This window comes from Plectropomus leopardus, chromosome 14 (genome assembly GCF_008729295.1).
Source record: "Plectropomus leopardus isolate mb chromosome 14, YSFRI_Pleo_2.0, whole genome shotgun sequence".
In the NCBI taxonomy this organism is placed as follows: domain Eukaryota; kingdom Metazoa; phylum Chordata; class Actinopteri; order Perciformes; family Serranidae; genus Plectropomus; species Plectropomus leopardus.
In genome coordinates, this window is record NC_056476.1 from 16,681,701 (window position 1) to 16,700,496 (window position 18,796).

General features: G+C 38.6%; 1 protein-coding gene across 1 annotated transcript; it reads right to left on the minus strand.

The window, feature by feature from the left end:
* Positions 1-1,029: 1,029 nt before the first annotated feature.
* On the minus strand, positions 1,030-18,729 carry slc38a6 (solute carrier family 38 member 6). The gene is made up of 16 exons (XM_042501422.1): positions 18,465-18,729; positions 15,391-15,521; positions 14,867-14,940; positions 13,401-13,453; positions 12,750-12,789; positions 9,861-9,939; positions 7,328-7,413; positions 7,182-7,240; positions 6,283-6,354; positions 5,770-5,826; positions 4,154-4,233; positions 3,955-4,055; positions 3,719-3,843; positions 2,410-2,554; positions 1,979-2,073; positions 1,030-1,876 (listed from the first exon to the last, which is right to left on the minus strand). Exons 1-16 carry the CDS (start codon positions 18,555-18,557, stop codon positions 1,793-1,795), a joined length of 1,374 nt encoding a protein of 457 aa, XP_042357356.1. The 5' UTR covers positions 18,558-18,729; the 3' UTR covers positions 1,030-1,792.
* Positions 18,730-18,796: the final 67 nt, after the last annotated feature.

Here is an 18,796-nt window from a genome sequence, read left to right on the forward strand (position 1 = left end):
GTTAAGCACTGTAAATCTAGGGTACTTGTTCTTTTTTTCAGTATTTCCATTTTTTGATACTTTATATACTCTACTACATTTCATAAGGTAATATTGCTTTATACTCAACTGGAAGCTGCGAGAATATAACACTGTTGTCTCACCTTTAAGGTACAGCGCCAAAACAGTGTCTGCATAAGCAAGTTTGGATCACGAGCAGGACGGGTGTGATGTTTAGATGACGTGTTATGTGTGCGACCCACCCTGGGAAATTTTTAAAGCGGGTAACAGCAGTTAGTGGCTAACTCAAAGAAGAAGAATAACTGCTGTAAATATCTGCGAACTGAGAAAACAATGACTCAGGAGCTCAGCTGCCATGTAACCGAGGCGATAAATAATTGTGATTGCCATATTAATGCCATTGTTATTGTTAATTAAGCGCAGCAGATGCATGTTATATGTCGCACTTGAGGCCAATGGTGTACTATAAAATGTCATGACTCTTGGTTCTGCGATGCTGGCATGCTGTCTAAAATCAGTTTTCTGCAGAAGGAGTATTTTTAGTTTGTTTGAAAGCAGGACTTGTAATTTTTACATCGTTGTATTAAATATATATTTAGCGTTGCAAGTGGTTGTGGGGGACTTCACGGACTTCATGGGAGTGTCTTTCAGAGAGGAGTATAGAGGCATGGCATATTTCCTGGACTGGGGAACCACTTTAAGGGGGCGTGAAGAGCAGGCAGCCACTGCTTTCTGCAGGGACTGTGGGGCCAGTCTGCCTAATTCCTTAGATTAAAAGCAGCAGTCGGGTGGCTGTAGAGGCAGCATGAAGACAATCTAAACAGCATCATGATTAGAAACGTACTGAGCATGTGGCTTTCATTAGCTGCAGCCTGAACTCACAGCACAACACTGAGGAGCAGGTCTCAGCATCAATGCTGAGCCTGCCAATCAAACATGCGGCCATGAATCTGACATGTTACACTGATGAGCTTTCCACAACACTAATAACGACAGGTTTGCGGTTAAATGAGCACACTGACATGCCAGTGCAAAAGCAATTTCCCTTTTATTAAAAGGCCAAGGCACTGTTGAGTAGCAGCAGAAACACTACCTGAGGTTTGGAAAATCAATACACGTATTCAACAATAAAAACAAGTTGACAAGAAAAATCCCCCCAAAACAAAGTGTTAAATAAACCATGTTGAGTTGTGTGAATACAATTAATGAGAACTAGTGATTGTGTATGCAAAACTGTGAAAATCTTCTATAAACAACGTTTGAGAAAACTGTAAATGTGACACATTTACGAAATTAAGACTTGGCCTGCAGCATTTTAAAATGCGAACAGACGGGTTTACATAAGGTGCATGATCATCCACACAGAGCAATACAAAGGGCTTTCAGACAGTAAAAATATAAAACAAGTACATAAAATGAACTCGAAAATAATGGGCAATTTACTTTACACTTTCTTTTAGCGTTCTGACACAATAAACTTTTTTTTCCAGGTACATAAAAAAAAGTAAAGATTTACCCTGGTATTGTCTAAAAGTCAGCAAATAAAATGTTTTTTAAAAAATAAAAAAATAAAAGTCCTCGCTTCGTTTGGCTCGTGCTGCGTTTGGTCTATATTTCAGAGTTATAAAAACAAATACGAGTCTACTGTTGAGAACACGACCTCGCCATAAATAATAATAATAAAGTGATGCTGATAAGCATCTTTCTGTTCCCTTTTTTTATCCGCTCTTACCGCTATTTTTTTGGCACACTTTTCCCTTTGTCTGCTTTTGTGCTTAGCACAGGAAAGGGGTTAGTAGGCAAGAACCCACGTGAGAGCGATGGTAACGAAGCTCAGGATTCCTATCATGAGACCAAAGATCACCAGGAGCACAGCCTTAAGACACAAAAAGGAGAAGCAACAAAGTTAGTATCATTACTTACAAGGAAATGGTCAAAATCCTTCCCAAAATTTGCATATATTTCAATGTTTAGTTACCCCAATGGAGTTACAGGATCTGAGGGGTGCCCCGTTTATCTTGAGGTAGAAAATGCCGGGGTAAACAAACATCAGACAGGTGGATGTTGTCGATCCTACGAAAAGAAAGAGGAAAGTTACATGAAATGCACAGACAGCCCACGGCATGTGTCTATAGCAGCTTCATAAGCTGTTCGAGCCGGCCTGCATCATTAATTATGTATAAGTAGATTCTGTGATTTTAGCTCTCACGATCAATAACGGTGAAATATTGACGTCTTGGCTGAGAGCTTGGCTGCTTTTAATGTCTGCTGTAAAGAATGGGGTCAAAGGTTACAGTTAAGCAAAATTATTGTGGTTCTACAATAAAAAAAAATATCATTATATAATTAATAAATAGCAAAATATCAAACAAAACAAGTTTTTCCCATTATATTAAAAACATCACTTACCAACGACTCCAAACACATGACTGATATCAGGCACAAAGATGGCCAGCAGCAGCACCACACTCAGGATGATTACAGTTGAAGTGATGTGGATCAGCCAGGAGAAAGGACGAAATCCAAACAGCAGCAAGGATGCAGCTTTACGGGCCTGGAAAGTACACATAATCAAAGATCAGTCTAAACAAAAATACTCACAAAAGATATAAAAAAAAACTGTGGTGTCGTAGGACTGGAAGGAAGAAGTTGTTGGTAGGAGTTAAAGGGTTAATCTATTTCCAATGGCAAAACAAGAGCTTAACAAATATGCAGACATTCACTTCATATGAAATTAATCATTGACAATAAATATAAATTCACAAATGACAGTAAAAAAGAAAAACAAATCTACCTCTAATAACCAATAATAATGTTTTTTTAGTGATAAACTTAAGAACCATTAAAAAGCGGAAATATTTAAAAACAAAAATTTATTTCATTGAATTTAGTAATAAATCCAGTTACAGTTATATTATGATTTTTTTTCATTAGTTTGTGTTTTATTTTGTTTTTGAATTTTGTTTCAAATTGGTTCAGTGTCACTTGGTTTCAGTTTGTTTGGTCATTTCAGTTTTTTTTTTTTTACAATTTACTTTTAGTTTAGTTGTTATTATTTTTAGTATCAGTTTTAATCTTTTGTGATTACTTTTATTACATTTTCTTTTTTTTTCATTATAAAAAAAATATTTGACCTAGTAATACTGGAGTTGCAAATTATAAAAAAGAAAAAGAATGAAAGGAAAAAAATCTACATATATATGAAAAAAATAGTCAAAAAGTTACAAATATGGGTTCATAGGATATAATTAAGCTGCTTGCATAAATATCATTCCATAGGATATAATTTACTGAAAACTGATAAATATAGGCCAGATGACACATTTTACCAACATAAGACACTGTGACCAGCACCATAAATACACACATTTTATAATATGTGGGGTATTTGTCAGGGTTAAGATTTAACATGCTCAGAAGTATTAATAAAAACAAATACAGCAAACATCCCAGTCTCAATAAACATACACACCAATGCATCCTCAAACTTGTGTGTTGACAATCAAACAAAGTTGACAAAGACTAAAACTAAAGACATTTCCTGTATATTTTTATTTTATTTGGTACAAATTGTCATGTCAGTTTGTCATTTTGTTTCTAAAGTCTAGCTTTTATTTTTATTTTAGTTGATTTTTATTTTTTCACACCTATTTTAGTTTAGTTTTAGTTAACTATTATAATCCGGATACTGTTTGATACTTGTGCATGGTGTACTCACAGGGAAGAGAATGAGGGGCACAGTCAACAACACGGAGAACAGGATGGCCAGTCGGACCACCATCACCATGATGTCATGAGGCAGAACCTTGTCGTAGCCAAGCAACAGCTCAGAGTCCACATGAGCTACGAGAGGAGACAAGCACGGAGTGAGGGAACAATGCACACTGATATGACAGGGCTCGGAAAAGTATTTACAGTGATAAGTTTCAGTTAAGTGTGTCACTGCAGGCTTACCGTAGAAGGTGAGGTAGCCAAACAGCGCAGAAACAACGTACACAGTGAAGCTGAGGCTAATACTGACATTTGTAATGTTCTGCATCTTGGCCTTAGAGGGTCTGAAAGACACAAGGACACATTCAGTGAATGTTTACTTGGCTGGTGGAGAACTGATTCGGTGATTTTAACAGTAAAGGTGAGAGACTGCAGTACTGACCGGTCCAGTTCGCAGTAGATTGGCAGAATAGCCGTGTGGCACAGGAAGGAGAAGGCCATGGTGGGGATGGCGTAACCGCTCTGTAACACACATCAGTCGGAGCACAGCCGTCATTCACAACTTATCAGCTTACACTGTTACGCAGGAGTGAGGGGGCAGGTGGGTTTTTGTCGTAGTAGTGTTACGTAACAAAAAAAATTATACTTTGTTATGGTACTTAAATAAAGTTTTTAAATTTCTGTCAACTGTCGCTTTTACTCCACTACATCTCCTAAAAAAAATGTACACGTTTACTGCGGAACATTTGCCCTAAACATTTTTGTTACTATGTTGCTAGAAATTAAAATCGGAGGGTTTGGCAAGTTAGATCATAGGTTAATCAATCAGTGCACACAACAGCTCTCAGAGCCGCAGATACGTTTCGATTTTAGTGAAGTACAGGCTGCATTTTAATCAAACGCTACATGCTGGTGTCTACATGAGTAGAATTCCACTCGATAATGAGACAGACTTTATGATGGAAGCAGCAAAAGGCATCCAACAAAAGAGAGGGCCAGTAATGACTCAAAGAGACGAAGACGTGATAAGTACATATATGGCGACTGCTCCAGTGCAGTGTGTCAGACCTGAAGCTCAGAAGTTTTCTTTTACAACCTTAACAGCATTTATTTGTACTTTCACTTTCAGTACTTACTTAATATGATAAAAATGACACTTGATGCAAAGGTACAGTCAATATCAGATACATTGAGACTTTTACTCGAGTAGTATACTAACAGAGGACTTCAAACTCTACCAAAGTCATTTTCTCAAGTACGGCCTTCAGATACTTCATCCACTACTGGTAATTACTATCTGGGCTGCAGAATGTGATGATACAAAGTTTAAGTGTGAAATTTACTGAGTAAATTTATTCAGCAGATGGAAATATACATTACTAAATACTGTGTAATTCATAACTGTATAGGATCTTCTTGCAAACATTTTCAAGTTGTGTTTAAACCATAGACCGTATATAAGAAAAATGGACTCAGTAAAGCCAATATGGAGTGTCTTAAACGTTATTGTTTCTAATGGCCACTCATTGCAAAAAGAAGGCCAATTGTATAAAAGTCAATGAGAAAATTCACCAACTTCATTATATAGTCCTATTTAAAGAGAAAAGACGTAAAGCAGGGTATGTTTTAGGGCGTGGCTACTTTGTCATAGACAAGCGGCTACCTCAGTGACCTGCCAATCAGAATAGAGGTACCCTCTCAGCCAAATTTGGTCAATTCTGGCTTCCAAAAATCAAGATGGTGACTGCCAAAATGCAGAACTGGAGGTTTCAAAATGGTAGTCCACAAAGCGATGGGTGATGTAACAGTGTCCACTTCTTTAATACAGTCTATGGTTTAAACATCTGGACCAAATATGTGCTTGGTTTAATTCTGCACGTACATATGGTCTTTACGTGTAACATAAATATGAGTGACAGCTGGACATCCTCACAAATTCAGCCCAAACTGAGGAAGAGGGTGTGACTTGTCACCAGCAGACATAACAACTTCTCACTGCCACCTCATGGCTTCTGCATGTGCAGCTCAGAGGAAAAAAGTCTGTTTTCACACACGTACCTTACTGGAGACGATGAAGAGTTTGGGTATACATTCTGAGTCAGAGGAATTTGATATCTGGAGAAAAAAAGGAGAGAAGAGAGAGTGTGTTATTTCTGAGAGGAGATGACTTCTGCAGTGCTGCAAATGGAAGAAACATGAAGCTAGATTCCATCTCCTGGCTTTGGAGTTAAAAGGAAAACAACCATCTGAGTAAACTGTGCCAGGTCTGAGGCCATACTCCGGTCTGTGTAATTCCTAAAGGGCAGAGGTCATTTCCAGACTGATACAAGGTCACCTGAGCTTCCTTCCCCTCAGGACTGGCACCATTCACCATACACAGCTCTCTGCAGCCTTCTCTGGTCCTCATCAGCCAGAGCCGACATAATCAGTAAACTCAGTCTCCTGGGTTTTCCTCATAATCCTATGACCATGACCGTCAGGTCCAAACTACCTACCTCAGACCTGCAGTATCTTATGTGTGTGTCTGTGTTAACGTGGACACTAACAGAAAGAAACTGGGGTTGTTTTTACCTGAAAGGCAGCTGAGAGTGTTGTTACGTTGTGAGGCAGTGGGCAGGGGATGGACCATTTCTTTATCACAACCTGGAGAGCAGACGACACAACAAGTCAACAACAGAAGGTTGAAAAAACTGAAATAACAGCTTCATGGTTGTATGCCTCCGGCAACCAGTCAAAGCAGAGTTTACATCCATCTCTGTCCAGACACATATGTAGCCATGACAGTAGACGGTGCTTCAAATATGGAAGTTGCTGCACAGAAGTGTTGTTGAGGTGTGATGTTGAATAATTTGATTTAATTTCTTGTTATCTTCAGAAAAAAATTGCAAATTTGTCTTAAAAAATATACTTAAATACAAAAAAACATTCAACCAATCAACAAAACCATACTGCAAACACTACAAATCTATCAGACATTGCAAAAAAGGGAATGCAGTGCAACACATTTATTATTCCTATTACGTTCAGTGTTCAAACCCCGGTTCCCTGAGGCTACGTAGAAGCCATGCTCTGATTTTAACAGGGTGACAGACTGAGGAGTGGATGTTTGTGCCAAATTTGAATTTGAATTTAAATTTGAATTTGAATTTGAATACTTGAGATGTTTTTTTGAGATTGAGACAGACGGACGTACGGACAGAAAAAAACATCACGCTTCAGGCCACAGCTGTCACTGGTGCAGAGTCATACAAAAAATGTTTTTTAAGGTATATATTTGGACTAAGTTTATATTTCCTGTTATGTTTATGCTTCTTCTTACTCATTTTCACTCATCTACACTGATGGAATTTATTATGTCTTTCTTTTTCTCTTTTTGTTGTTAATGTTTTTACTGTAATTGTTGTATTTTACATGTTTGAAATAAAGATATCAATCAATCAAGCAATCAAAACAATCAACAATAACCTTACCACAACTGCAAAATACAGCATGAAGAAAAAGGCGATGCTGCTGGTGTAGCCCAGGAAGCCTGTACAGGTGAGAGAAAGATCTGGTGAGAAACAACAATTCAAATCAGTCGGGGCAGTAAATCAAGATTAGATCTATATATACTTACCAATTTTAGGCAACATTGCCAGAGGTAGAACAACACTAAGTGTGGCAAGGATCAGAAGCAATCTGCCGTCTTCATACCAGACAGGTCTGGAAAAAACATGGGGACATGAATTTTTAAATGCTGAATCAAGTAATCTTTCCTGCATTGTCAGGGGCGACAGATGAATCTTCAGCGCCTTAAAACGGACCAACTCTGGAAATTTGTCTCCATTTCGTGCTCAAATACAGAGCGACAGATTCATCATGTGGTACGAATTAAGGGCTTTAGTTCTTGCAAACCATAACAATTATGTAATTCACATGCAAACGTTGTGTCGCTCCGTCAGATGAGACCACATTTCACTTGCTGGGTTTTAGAGAGGGGGAATAATATTTTCCTTTGCTGAGGGATAGCCTTGGCGGTTTATACGGGATTGGGGAGCTCGAGGAGGAGGAGGAGGAGGAGGAGGGGCAGTGTACGAGGTGACACATGTGGAAGGCATGCTGGCTCCACTGGGGTCGGGGTCGGATGGGAAGGGTGCTGCAGTGTGTTGGACCGCAGCGTGGGGTCATGAGGGACTGGCTCCACCACTCTTTATGAGGCTCCCACAGTCAGCAGCACTTGCTCTGACCACATCAACACCCACTGACCCTTGTTTGGCAGTTTCACAGCTGTGGCGTTACCATAGGCGCTGATGGATTTGTCTCCGCGTCTACGCCGTTTTCTGCCCTGTAACTGGATGTCAGGGAGACCTCCGATCTGACCCTGACTCTCTCCTGTTCAATCACTTCTACTATAACCTAAGTTTAGCTGAAGCACCCGACCGCAGCTTCACTAACCCCCCTCTCCACTTTTACACAACGTTACGCACACACAGGGACGTATAAAAATCTCCACCACCACCAGGATCCACTCAGGAGGCTCGAGGCTTACTGTAAAGACGCAGGATACCTAGAAGACCCATGAAATGTTCCACATTTCACGGTATAACAAGATGCAGGATAGCTCTCAGTTAAGACTGGAGTATGACTGCCAATGAGTCAATCTCACATAGTGTTGAAGATCAGTGTAAATCTGGCAAACGCAGCAAAAACCCAAATCCACAGCTGTACTAAAACACGATGGGTGAAACTTAAAACAAGGGTCCGTACAAACAGGAGAAAGTCAAATTCAAGGACTTTCAAATAGTTTCTCAAGCATTAGTTTTTGTTATTCAAGCTGAAATTGTTTTCTCCACAACCTTCTCTTGCCAGAGAGTTGCGAAGATTCATAAAGGGAGCAAACTCATGTTTCCAGAGTTACATAACCAATTTGCTCAGTTAAGGCATGTAATTGGCAAAAGACAAAAAACAGGATAATGTACTGAAATGTCCTAAAATCCTACAAATGTCCTAAAGTCCTTGAAACATCCTGAAATCCAAGAAACCTCCTCAAATCCCAGGAATGTCCTTAAATCCTAGAAACGGACAAAAGGACAAAAAAAGTGCCAAGCGAGCAGGACGCAGCTCATATCACACATACAGCATTAAAAAAATAACAGCAAGCATGGCTGTTCTCTGCTTCCTGGTTAAAAATATTTTTAGAATAATATAAAACCATTTATTTATTTCATTTTTTTCCAAGTACTTGTTTCTTAAAGAACCAAGTTAAAAAATGTCTGATTTTCAAGGTATTGCAATACTTTAATGCCAAATTCAAGTTATTTAAGCACCTCAAGCTTGTGCTGTACGCAGAGTCCATTAGCAAAGACAGAGACTGAAAAGACTGAGCGCAACTGTGTTTTTGCTCTGCCGCATTATGATAAATGAACCAGAAAAAAGAAACTCTGTTTAATATAAAACAACTCGTTCATTAGGGCTTTGATGGGATCGAGTGTACGTCTGTTAACATCCCAAAAGCCGCTCATTAACAGAAATGTTTTGTTTCCCTCAGCAGTGAGCTGTAATTAGAATGGCAAAACTGATATCCCCTTGTATCAGTCTGATTCCGGGGAACATGTGCGAGAGATTTGGGGGTGAAAGGAGAGCACTAATACAAAGCAGCTGTGTGGGGAAGATTCAGATGTTGACGGATTGGGCCGAGAGCAGCTACAACTCTCGCTTAAACCAGTGTGGCCAATAATAAAGTGATAGAAGTTACATTCTTGGCCCGCGACGTCTCTGTAAGGCTGGTCCATGTAGGCCAATGAAAGACACGGCCTGCTCATGATGGGTGATGTATGGCTCTCCGCCGTAAATACATTTCCTCTGGGCCAGTTTCCCTCCAGTTGCTCACAGACATTAGTAGTGTATGTGGTTTGGTGAGAGATCTTCATCCACCACATTATTCATACGTTTCTCATTGCTCTGTTAATTCCAGTTTGTGTAGCTTTGTGGTGTCAAATTTGACTTATTTGAAGGCCAAAGGTATAATCTACAACATCATGGGAACAGGGCTGACTCATTCGTTATCTTAGTGCAGCTAATCTAAAAGAATGGTTCGGTTTTAACCCGCAGCTGTGACAGATTTTGAACCAAATTTCCTTATTGGCGAGGAAGAGAGCTGATGTACCCACCCTTCATTGGCTGAGCTCATGAAGCTTTTGATGGTTGCAGGAAGCTCCGACTTCAGGATGAACAAATAGGATGACATGGCTGAGGGAAGAGAGGAAAAAAAGAAATACTAGATCACAAACATAGCAGATGACTCTGTGTTGCTGAAAGCAATCCTAAATTGCTGTGCAAGGGTGGTGTGTGTTTTCCAGCACGGGGAAATGGAAGGCAGGGTGGAGAGGGAACCACGGCTCTGAGTTAATGCAGATGGGTGGGGCAAGCAGCTCAAGGGGATCACTGGTAAAGCCCTCGGTGCAGAGGAGCAGACATTATGCAGATCTTCCAACTGCTGGAGACCGGAGTAGCAGCCAGGATGGAGAGGTGCAAGCGGGGGGAGGAATGCTAACAATAATGATCTCTGACGCTAATCCAGGTATTTCTCCCACTGCTCCACCTCACGAGGAAACAGGATATTATCAGCCTCCGATGGGCTCCTTCCAATGGACAGCCAGTCAGAGAGGGGATCGGGGTCACTTCCTGAGGGTCATACAAGCCCCCAATAACCAGTAGTGTAATGTGATGAAGTAGCAATACTGTGTTAAAAGGTACTTAAGTATTTTTAGGAGTATCTGTACTTAACTTTTGTTTTTATATTTCTGTTTTACCTTTACCCTACTACATACCCTTAATAAAATGTATACTTTCACTCCACTACATTTTCCCAAAATTATTTTAGTTACTTACTACAAAATAGGGGAGGATGGAGGGATGAGCGTATGAATAAACAAATAAAAGGGAAGGAAAAACTGGATTTTGTTCTTTAAATCCTTTAAGCTGTAAAAAGAGACCTTTTTATTCAAGTGTAATGTACGCTCCATTTTGAATGGACATATGTTTCCAAGAAATCAGCATTTACTTTTACTTTAACTTTCAATACTTCTTCAATACTACTAAGTACATTTAATATAATAAAACTACTTTCTATACTTAAGTACAGTAATTATCAGATAGTTTTCTATACTTTTATTCAAGTGTGGCTTCATCCAACACTGCCAAAAACATCGGGACGAAAATGGAAGGAGATGGAGGATGTTTCTGTCTGATTCAGTTGCAGCGTGTTTTCAGTCATAAAGGGAGATAATGTAAAGGGGTTTACATCTGCGAAGCCAGGCAGAGCCAGAGTTAGCCGGGACCTCTTTGCTCAAGGGCAGGTCTAGCACTCGCCGCTAAATAAGCCTAGACCATAATCCCTCAGATCCTGTATTTGTTTATAAAAGAAAATTCCTCCAATAACCCTTGAGCCCACACAGACGCAAGGACACTCTGCAAATGCCATTTATAAGCACTAAAATCTGTCAATGAGGTTATTCTGGGGCAGCTGATTTAGTGTTTTTAGCTCAAAAGTTTCCCTGCAATTTAAACAAGCCACAAAAAAACTTTTCAACCACACAAAGACACATTGTCAGGGATCACACAACAGGCATGGTGCAATGGTTTAGTTTCATGCAGTTGGTTACTGTAAACCAGTGATACTCAACTTATGGCCTGCGGGCCAAATTTGGTCCCCAATAGGAATTGTTCTTGTACTTTTAGTATACATAAGGTGCCAAAGGGCATAAAACAGCCTGAAATTAGAGCTTGCATAAAACAGCATGAAATTAGAGCTTGTTTATAAAAAAAGTGCCAGTGGAGGATCTCCCACACCTACTGACAGAAGTCCTAACTAAGCCCCTAATGTCCTAAAATCCTAGAAACGTGCTAAAATCCCAGAAAGCTCCAAAAATCCTAAAAAAAATTTATAAAATCCTTGAAATGTTCTTAAGTCCTAGAAAAGTCTTAAAGTCCCAGAAACATCCTGAAATCCTAGAATGTCCTTAAGTCCTAGACATATTGGGCTGCTACAACTGGCCCCTGGCCTCCTGTCATTTTGCAAAAGTGGCCCGCAAGCAAAGCAAGTTGAGTATCCCTGCTGTAAGCACGACACTTTCATGGGAATTCCTGGTACTTACGTCTCTAAACAAAAAAAGGCCCTTGAGTGAAGAAAAAGGATTGTTATTGGCCAAATGGTAGGAAAACATGTTTTTATAATAAGCATGTATATGAAAAAAATAAAAAATTCAAGGAAAACTGATGTAAGCCTTCTGTGTGTGGTCAGTGAACAGTGGGAGAGTGTGTTCAACATAAGACAGAGCCACTTTCATTTCATTAAAGAGTGAGGGGACAGGCTGGCTGTGAGAGCCCTGGGCTGGTCAGTAATTAAGGTCAATTGGCCCATCAGCCTTTGGCAGTACAGATGAATGTTTACCCAGAGTGAGGCTAATTGCACTCTTATAAAAGGGGCCCGGGGTGGAGAGTGATGCATGCTGGAGTGCTGGCTCTCACACTCTCACACATACTGCCCCATGCTGGGAAAACCACAAACATACCAGAGGGCACGGCAGTAATCCACTCAGCCGTGTCACTAATGACTGTGGAGGAGCGATCACCTCAGCTCTCCACTGTCTGTGGCTGAGGGACGAGCAGAGATGGCAGAGAGAGAGAGAGAAGTGTGTGTGGGTGGGGGGATTAAGGGAGGGGTCCCATTAGGTTACTCAACACTGGGTGGGTTTACCATCAGTGATCAATTAGACAAGAAGTCAGGTTTCAGGCCCAGGGGAGCGGGCAGAGAGGACAGCGGCTACGGGGTCAGAGGTTATCAGGGAGTCCAGATAATAGACTCACAGGAAGGAGGGAGGGAGTGAGCGCAGGGGCTTCGGGTCACCAGCAGGAGGCACTGTCTGCCTCCAAAATACACTGGCCAGAGTCTGGCCCCTTCAACACTTTACTTACAAAAAAACCCCACAAAATCGGTTTATGTCCGACATGTCAAAAGAAGTGTATGTAACTGTAGAGTGAAATGGGAGCTGACTTACCACCAATGTTTTGGATAAGAATAGAAATTCCAACCAGAACCTAAAAAGAAATTTGAAAAGGAGGTTCGTGTGAAAATCTCTTCTTGTCATGTTTAGTTTTAGCATAGTTTGTTTGTACACAATTAAAAACTGCATAAAATCCAGTTGAATAAAATAAACAAAAAACAAAATGTATCAGGAGAGGTCAAGAAGCCAGAGGCTTATACAAATGAACCTCTTCAACTTGAAAACAACAACAATAACAAAAGCAAAGCAAAAACAAACAAAAACCTACTAAGTTAACATAAATGACAACAACAAAAATAACCAGTGAGTCAACATTAATCCAACAAAAACCAAGAATTACATACAACACAAAACAAAGTGGAACGGAAAAATGGAAATATGTATATATATATATATATATATATATATATATATATATAATATATATATATATATATGTATATATATATATATATATATATATATATATATATATATATATATATATATATATATATGAAAATAATTAAACATCATGAATTAAATATAATAATCATCATGTAATATCATTCCATGTCTGTACACCTCGATATCTGAGGGAAATATAACTGAGGGAACTCACTTTTTTTTTTGACCGGGCAAAATAATCCAAAAGACAACACTTACTTTTCCTGGTTTCTGCAAGGCTCTTCCTCCAAGCTCTTCATATGAATTAATACCTAAGAAAGTCAAATACAAAACTATCAGACCCACTCCACTACTAAAACAATGCACCACAGATCCAGCATTGCACTCCTGTAACATCATGACGGACAGTTTAAAACAGAAAGGACCAAAACTGATACAGCAGAACCTGAAATGTTGTCGTGTGCAACTTGACAGCTAACAGTTTGATGTAGATTTGGGTGGGTTACGCGAGAAGTGGCTAAATTTGTGTAATGCTGAAATACTTGCAAATGATTGCATAATTATTGTAGTATGAATCACATTGTATTGTATACAGTGTTGTGTTTCTAACGTAATTAATTAGCCTATTTAGATAACTTGCTGGGTTGAAATGCTTATGGCCCACAGAATAATAAATAGATATGAAATTATTGCCCTTTTTGCTAGAGGACCTGATGACACTTGTTACAGCATCTGATGCTGACACATGACTGAACAGAGATGATTTGTGGAATAAAATCATGCAGCTGGTAAAAGTGTTTTTTGTTTAAAGAAGACACTGCAAGACAATGTTATATATAGCAATACTCCCAAACAGAAACAGAGACATTGCTCTTGTTTTCGAGACCTGTAACGTTATCCCGACCACACAGTCATACCCTCAGGATTTTTAAATACACTGTCTATTGTAATACATTGATACCGCCCAAGCCTAATGTCAATTTGATTGACAAATACATCTTGAAAGACTGCAAAATTTTACTCTGGGATTTGTTTCAGTTGATTTAAAAAAAAAAAAGAGTATTGACAGAAAACTGCATTTAACTAGTTTATAGTGTAACTATCTAACTATGTGTTCAGATCAGTGTTCAATTTTGTTATTAAAAAAGTCAGTAATAGTTTTCTTTTTTGTCATGCGACAAGCTTTGTAGACAAGCAAATGTAATGATAACTGTAACCTTCAACTATTTCATACAACAATGCAGCATTTCAATAATGCTGCAACCCTCTCTCTGGAACCACAAAAGACTTTTTACACACACACACACACACACACGCACGCACACACGCACACACACGCACATGCACACGCACGCAGTAGTACTCCCCAAGGCCTGACAAACACTTTAAAGTGTGAATTTGATTGGAGTTCCCTTTAAAAGTTGATCAAACATTAGGATAGGATGTCACTACCTTCAGGAGTCTCTTACCAATCACTGGGTGATCATTGATAAACAAAGACCAACTGTTATCTCTATTTATCTTAAATTGTTGCTCCTTTGAAAATTTTAAACATTATTAACCCATCACCTGATTCACTTAGGAAGGAAATAAAGACACAAAGAGATAGTACTACATCTGCTGCTTCCCTGAACACTAATCTAATTGAGATAAACAAGCGGGGAAGTGAAGTTAGATTGTGAAAAGTCAAAAGTTAGATTGTGTATTGATTGTAAGTCTCTCACCTGTTTGGTCACATAGCGTCAGAAGGAGATGTATAGAGTACGCAGCCAGGCTGGACACCAGTACTAACAGGATACTGTGGAGAAAAGGTACAAAGAGTAGAACTTAGTGTACATGTAGTTGTATTTGGGTCAGATATTTATCCATTTGAAACCCGGATTAACATCAGTTTTCTAGTGCTGTGTTCGGACGCCTTTCACAAGCTATTTAACCCTTTGAAACCTGAGCAGATTAGTTTGATTTCTTTTTAAAACATGCAAAATGAGCAGCCTGGCAAGAAATGTCTCAAGAAAGTTGCAAGAAATCAGTAATGTGACAAGAAAATGACCTAAAAAAATCTTCTACAGTATATAAAATAAATACTTTTATTACATTCATTTTTTTTTTTAAACTTATTTCCTACTTATTTTTGGGCCATGTCTTGTTGAGTTGTTTAGTGCCCCTTCCCCATATTTTTACCAATTTACTCAGGTGTCAAAGGGTTAAACAGAAGATATGGCAGACGGTGTAGTGAGAGCATTCTTACCAAAAACCAACTATTCCAGTGTTGGCCATAGCATAAGCTAATCCGAGTATACCGCTGCCCATGATGGCGTTCATGAGGTTAAACACGGAGGAGGCGAAGGAGGCTCCTTTGGCTCTGGTCTGCGCTGACCCCTGCACACACAGCACAGATATCACATGCGGATATAAAAAGGTAAAATAATGAGTGTGAAGACAAAGGAGCAGAAGAAAGCAGATTATTTTTGTAAGAGCTTTACGAGAATTGCTCCTGACAGTATTAAGAACAACTGGCGGGCCCTGATGATGGATGTCATGAAACGACACTGCAGAGGCATGCAGGATCAGGGGATGGAAATGGGAATGGATGGGCTGGGATTTGAGCTGCTGGCGGTGGGACAGCTGCCTGAGCTCAGGATAAGGGGAGCTGCCCAAACTGCTTGACCTCTCTAATAGGGGATATCCTGGAGAGAACGAGTGGCAACTCTGGTGTCAGTGTCACAACAAGCTCGGATTGACCTGCAGGCCGCCGAATCAGATTCACCCTGCGTTACAGTGCAGGAAGACAGGAAGTAAAGCATGACACCTGATGGAGAAAGTGCTGTGCAATGTATCAGTATTATATCAATATTGTGATATGAGATCAGATATCCTCGTAGATTTTGGATATCATTCGCGTTCTCTTTTCCTGGTTTTAAAGGCAGCATTACAGTAAAGTGATTTTCTGAACTCATCAGACTGTTACAGCTGTTTTAATACTTGTCCTTACCTGCTTATTTATTATATCAACATTACAAATGATTATTTATTAAAAATCTGATAGTGTTAATATTTTGTGAAAGCACCAATACTCAACACTACAATATTTTAAGGTATTTAATAAATTTTAAAAAATTATAATATTGGATTTTCTCCATATCACACAGCCATTTATGTAAATGTAGACTGGATGCTGTGTGAAACTGTCATGCAGCAAATTGACACAAATTTGAATATACAGTGCTAAGAATGTGACTTTTAAAATAAATATGAACTATTGTGTTATATAATAATATTATACTATACTTTTAACTTTTTTTTCTTGATTTCTTCTCAACATTATCATTATTACAATTCCACTGTTATCTCTATCCTTTCTTCTATTATTACTTAATTTTAATTATTTTGTTAATTTATTTATAAATTTCATTTATTATTGTTGTCATGTATTATTATTAGTAGTAGTAGTTCATCGGCTGTTACTATTACAGTACCCCAGCTCACCACTATCATTGATACAACAGTTAATTTATGAACTGATTGATTAATTAATGAATTAATTTTATCTTTATTAACTGAAAAGCTTAAAAAAAAAACCTACCCTACAGATAGTTTACTTGTGCATCTACTTGTGTTTACTTGATGCAACTTTGAATTAATGAACTTATTTATTTATTTTTATTGTTTATTTTTTATTATTATTGAGTCTTTACTCTCTTCAGATGTCATATAATCAGGATGTTTTTTTTCTATTTTGTCATTAATTTGCTTAATTGTTTCAGTAATGTACCTCTAAAGCTGCATTCATCACCTGCTCATACCTGTTAAGGGTCACAGTGGAGTTCAAGCATCTCCCTGTCACTGCTTATCTCACCTGTATCCTGATCTACTTTACATCGCAGATTTGTTTCAGATTGTTGATGGGATCAATCTAGATTAAAGGCTGAATCCTCTGATCTTTACCATGTGTAATGAGTCATTAAGACAATGCAAAGATGTTTCCGCTGTCACCGCTTCCTTTTTGAGTGGGTGTGAATGACCCTGATTGATCAGTGTAGGAATCCACCAACACACTCAGATCACTCATCACCACTGATGAAGAGGCTCTACAGAAACTCGACATTGATCCACACTCCTCTGCATGTGTCTATTATCAGAATATGTGATGTGAAGAATATGGAAGAGAAAAACCACCCAAAATTAGAATTTTCACAGTAAAAGTATAGGATGTGCTAAAAAAGCCATCGTAAATCTGAACCATTTTCTCTACTGGAATCTAACAATGATATAATATGGTGAAAAAATATCAATTAAAATATTTTTAAAAATCAATATTTATATAGTATGTCGTATATCACAGGGAAAATTTGACTTTAAGGGCACACAAGTTAAAATTCTAATTGACAACGATGACTTTTCTTGGCTTTGTTAGTAGCACATAGCAGCAGAATGGTATTGTATTAAATATTATAATTTAAGGAAGAGAGCGAGAAAGCCAAGCAGGTGTATCAGTACTGCAGAATATACGTAAATAAGCATTAAATACATTAAGAAAGATAAATCAATATTTTTGAAAACATGAATTTACTGAAACTTGGAGACATTTTCAATGCCTGACTGGAAGCCGTCAAATAAAACTTTTTGAATCTTAAACAAAAAAACTCATTGAATCAATCACTAGTGTTAAAATGACCAACTCAAAACACTATCACAGTCAATGATGAGCAGTGCATGTCTTGATTGGGATGTGGCTGGTACTTACATAACCAGGGTTATGTCATCTTTACTGATGTTGAGAATTTGGAAATGTTTAACAACTGCAGAGGAGTTTACATGCTACAAGTACAGAAAAGTGCTCTGTGTTTCTTTTAAATTTAACCTTTAACCTTTATTTATTTTAAAGATACAATAACAATTCTTGTTAATATGGTTTGCTATTTTTCCCTGGTTATTTCATAGTTTTGTAATGATTTCATTTTTCTCAGCCTGTCTCTCTTTTTAAAACTGATTTTCAGGCTATTGTCTTGTCACCTTTCACTAATTTCTGCAATTAATGGGACATATCTTGTCAAGTTGATTATTACTTCGCTATTTTTTGGGGAAATAAAAATATTGGATTTCCCCTATAAGTGCTGACAGAGGCAGAAAGGAGAGAGGAAGCCGAACAGCTGAAAAGCACGTGATTTCAGTCATGATCAGCAATATGACAAGTCAGACAACTTAGTTCAACAGTAGTTTCTCTGTGCATGACAAAAAAGTTACTGCTGCTTATTCCAGAGGTTCAAACATTTAGACTGAATTTCTGACTCTTAGCGGTGAAGAAGCTGTTTCAGTACTTACATTTGATAATAAAGGTGTAGTTTCGTTTCCCTCGATGTCCCCGGACACACGTTCACTGTATAAATCTGCGTTTGCATTTCTACTGATGCTCATTTTCTCCAAAACTCACGACACAAACTACTGTAACTGACTCTCTGTGCCTCGTGCCAAACTCCTCACTCCGGTTACCCTGACGACCTGAGGCGTTATGGTACCATCCTCTGTTGAGTCACTTTTATACACTCCTCTTATCAACTTTATCAGCGTCCGACTGTTGTTGTTTATCACCCGTCATGTGACTCTCTTCCGTCGCATTTGAAGCGTCAGAGTGTGACTCTCCTCTCGTGCGACCA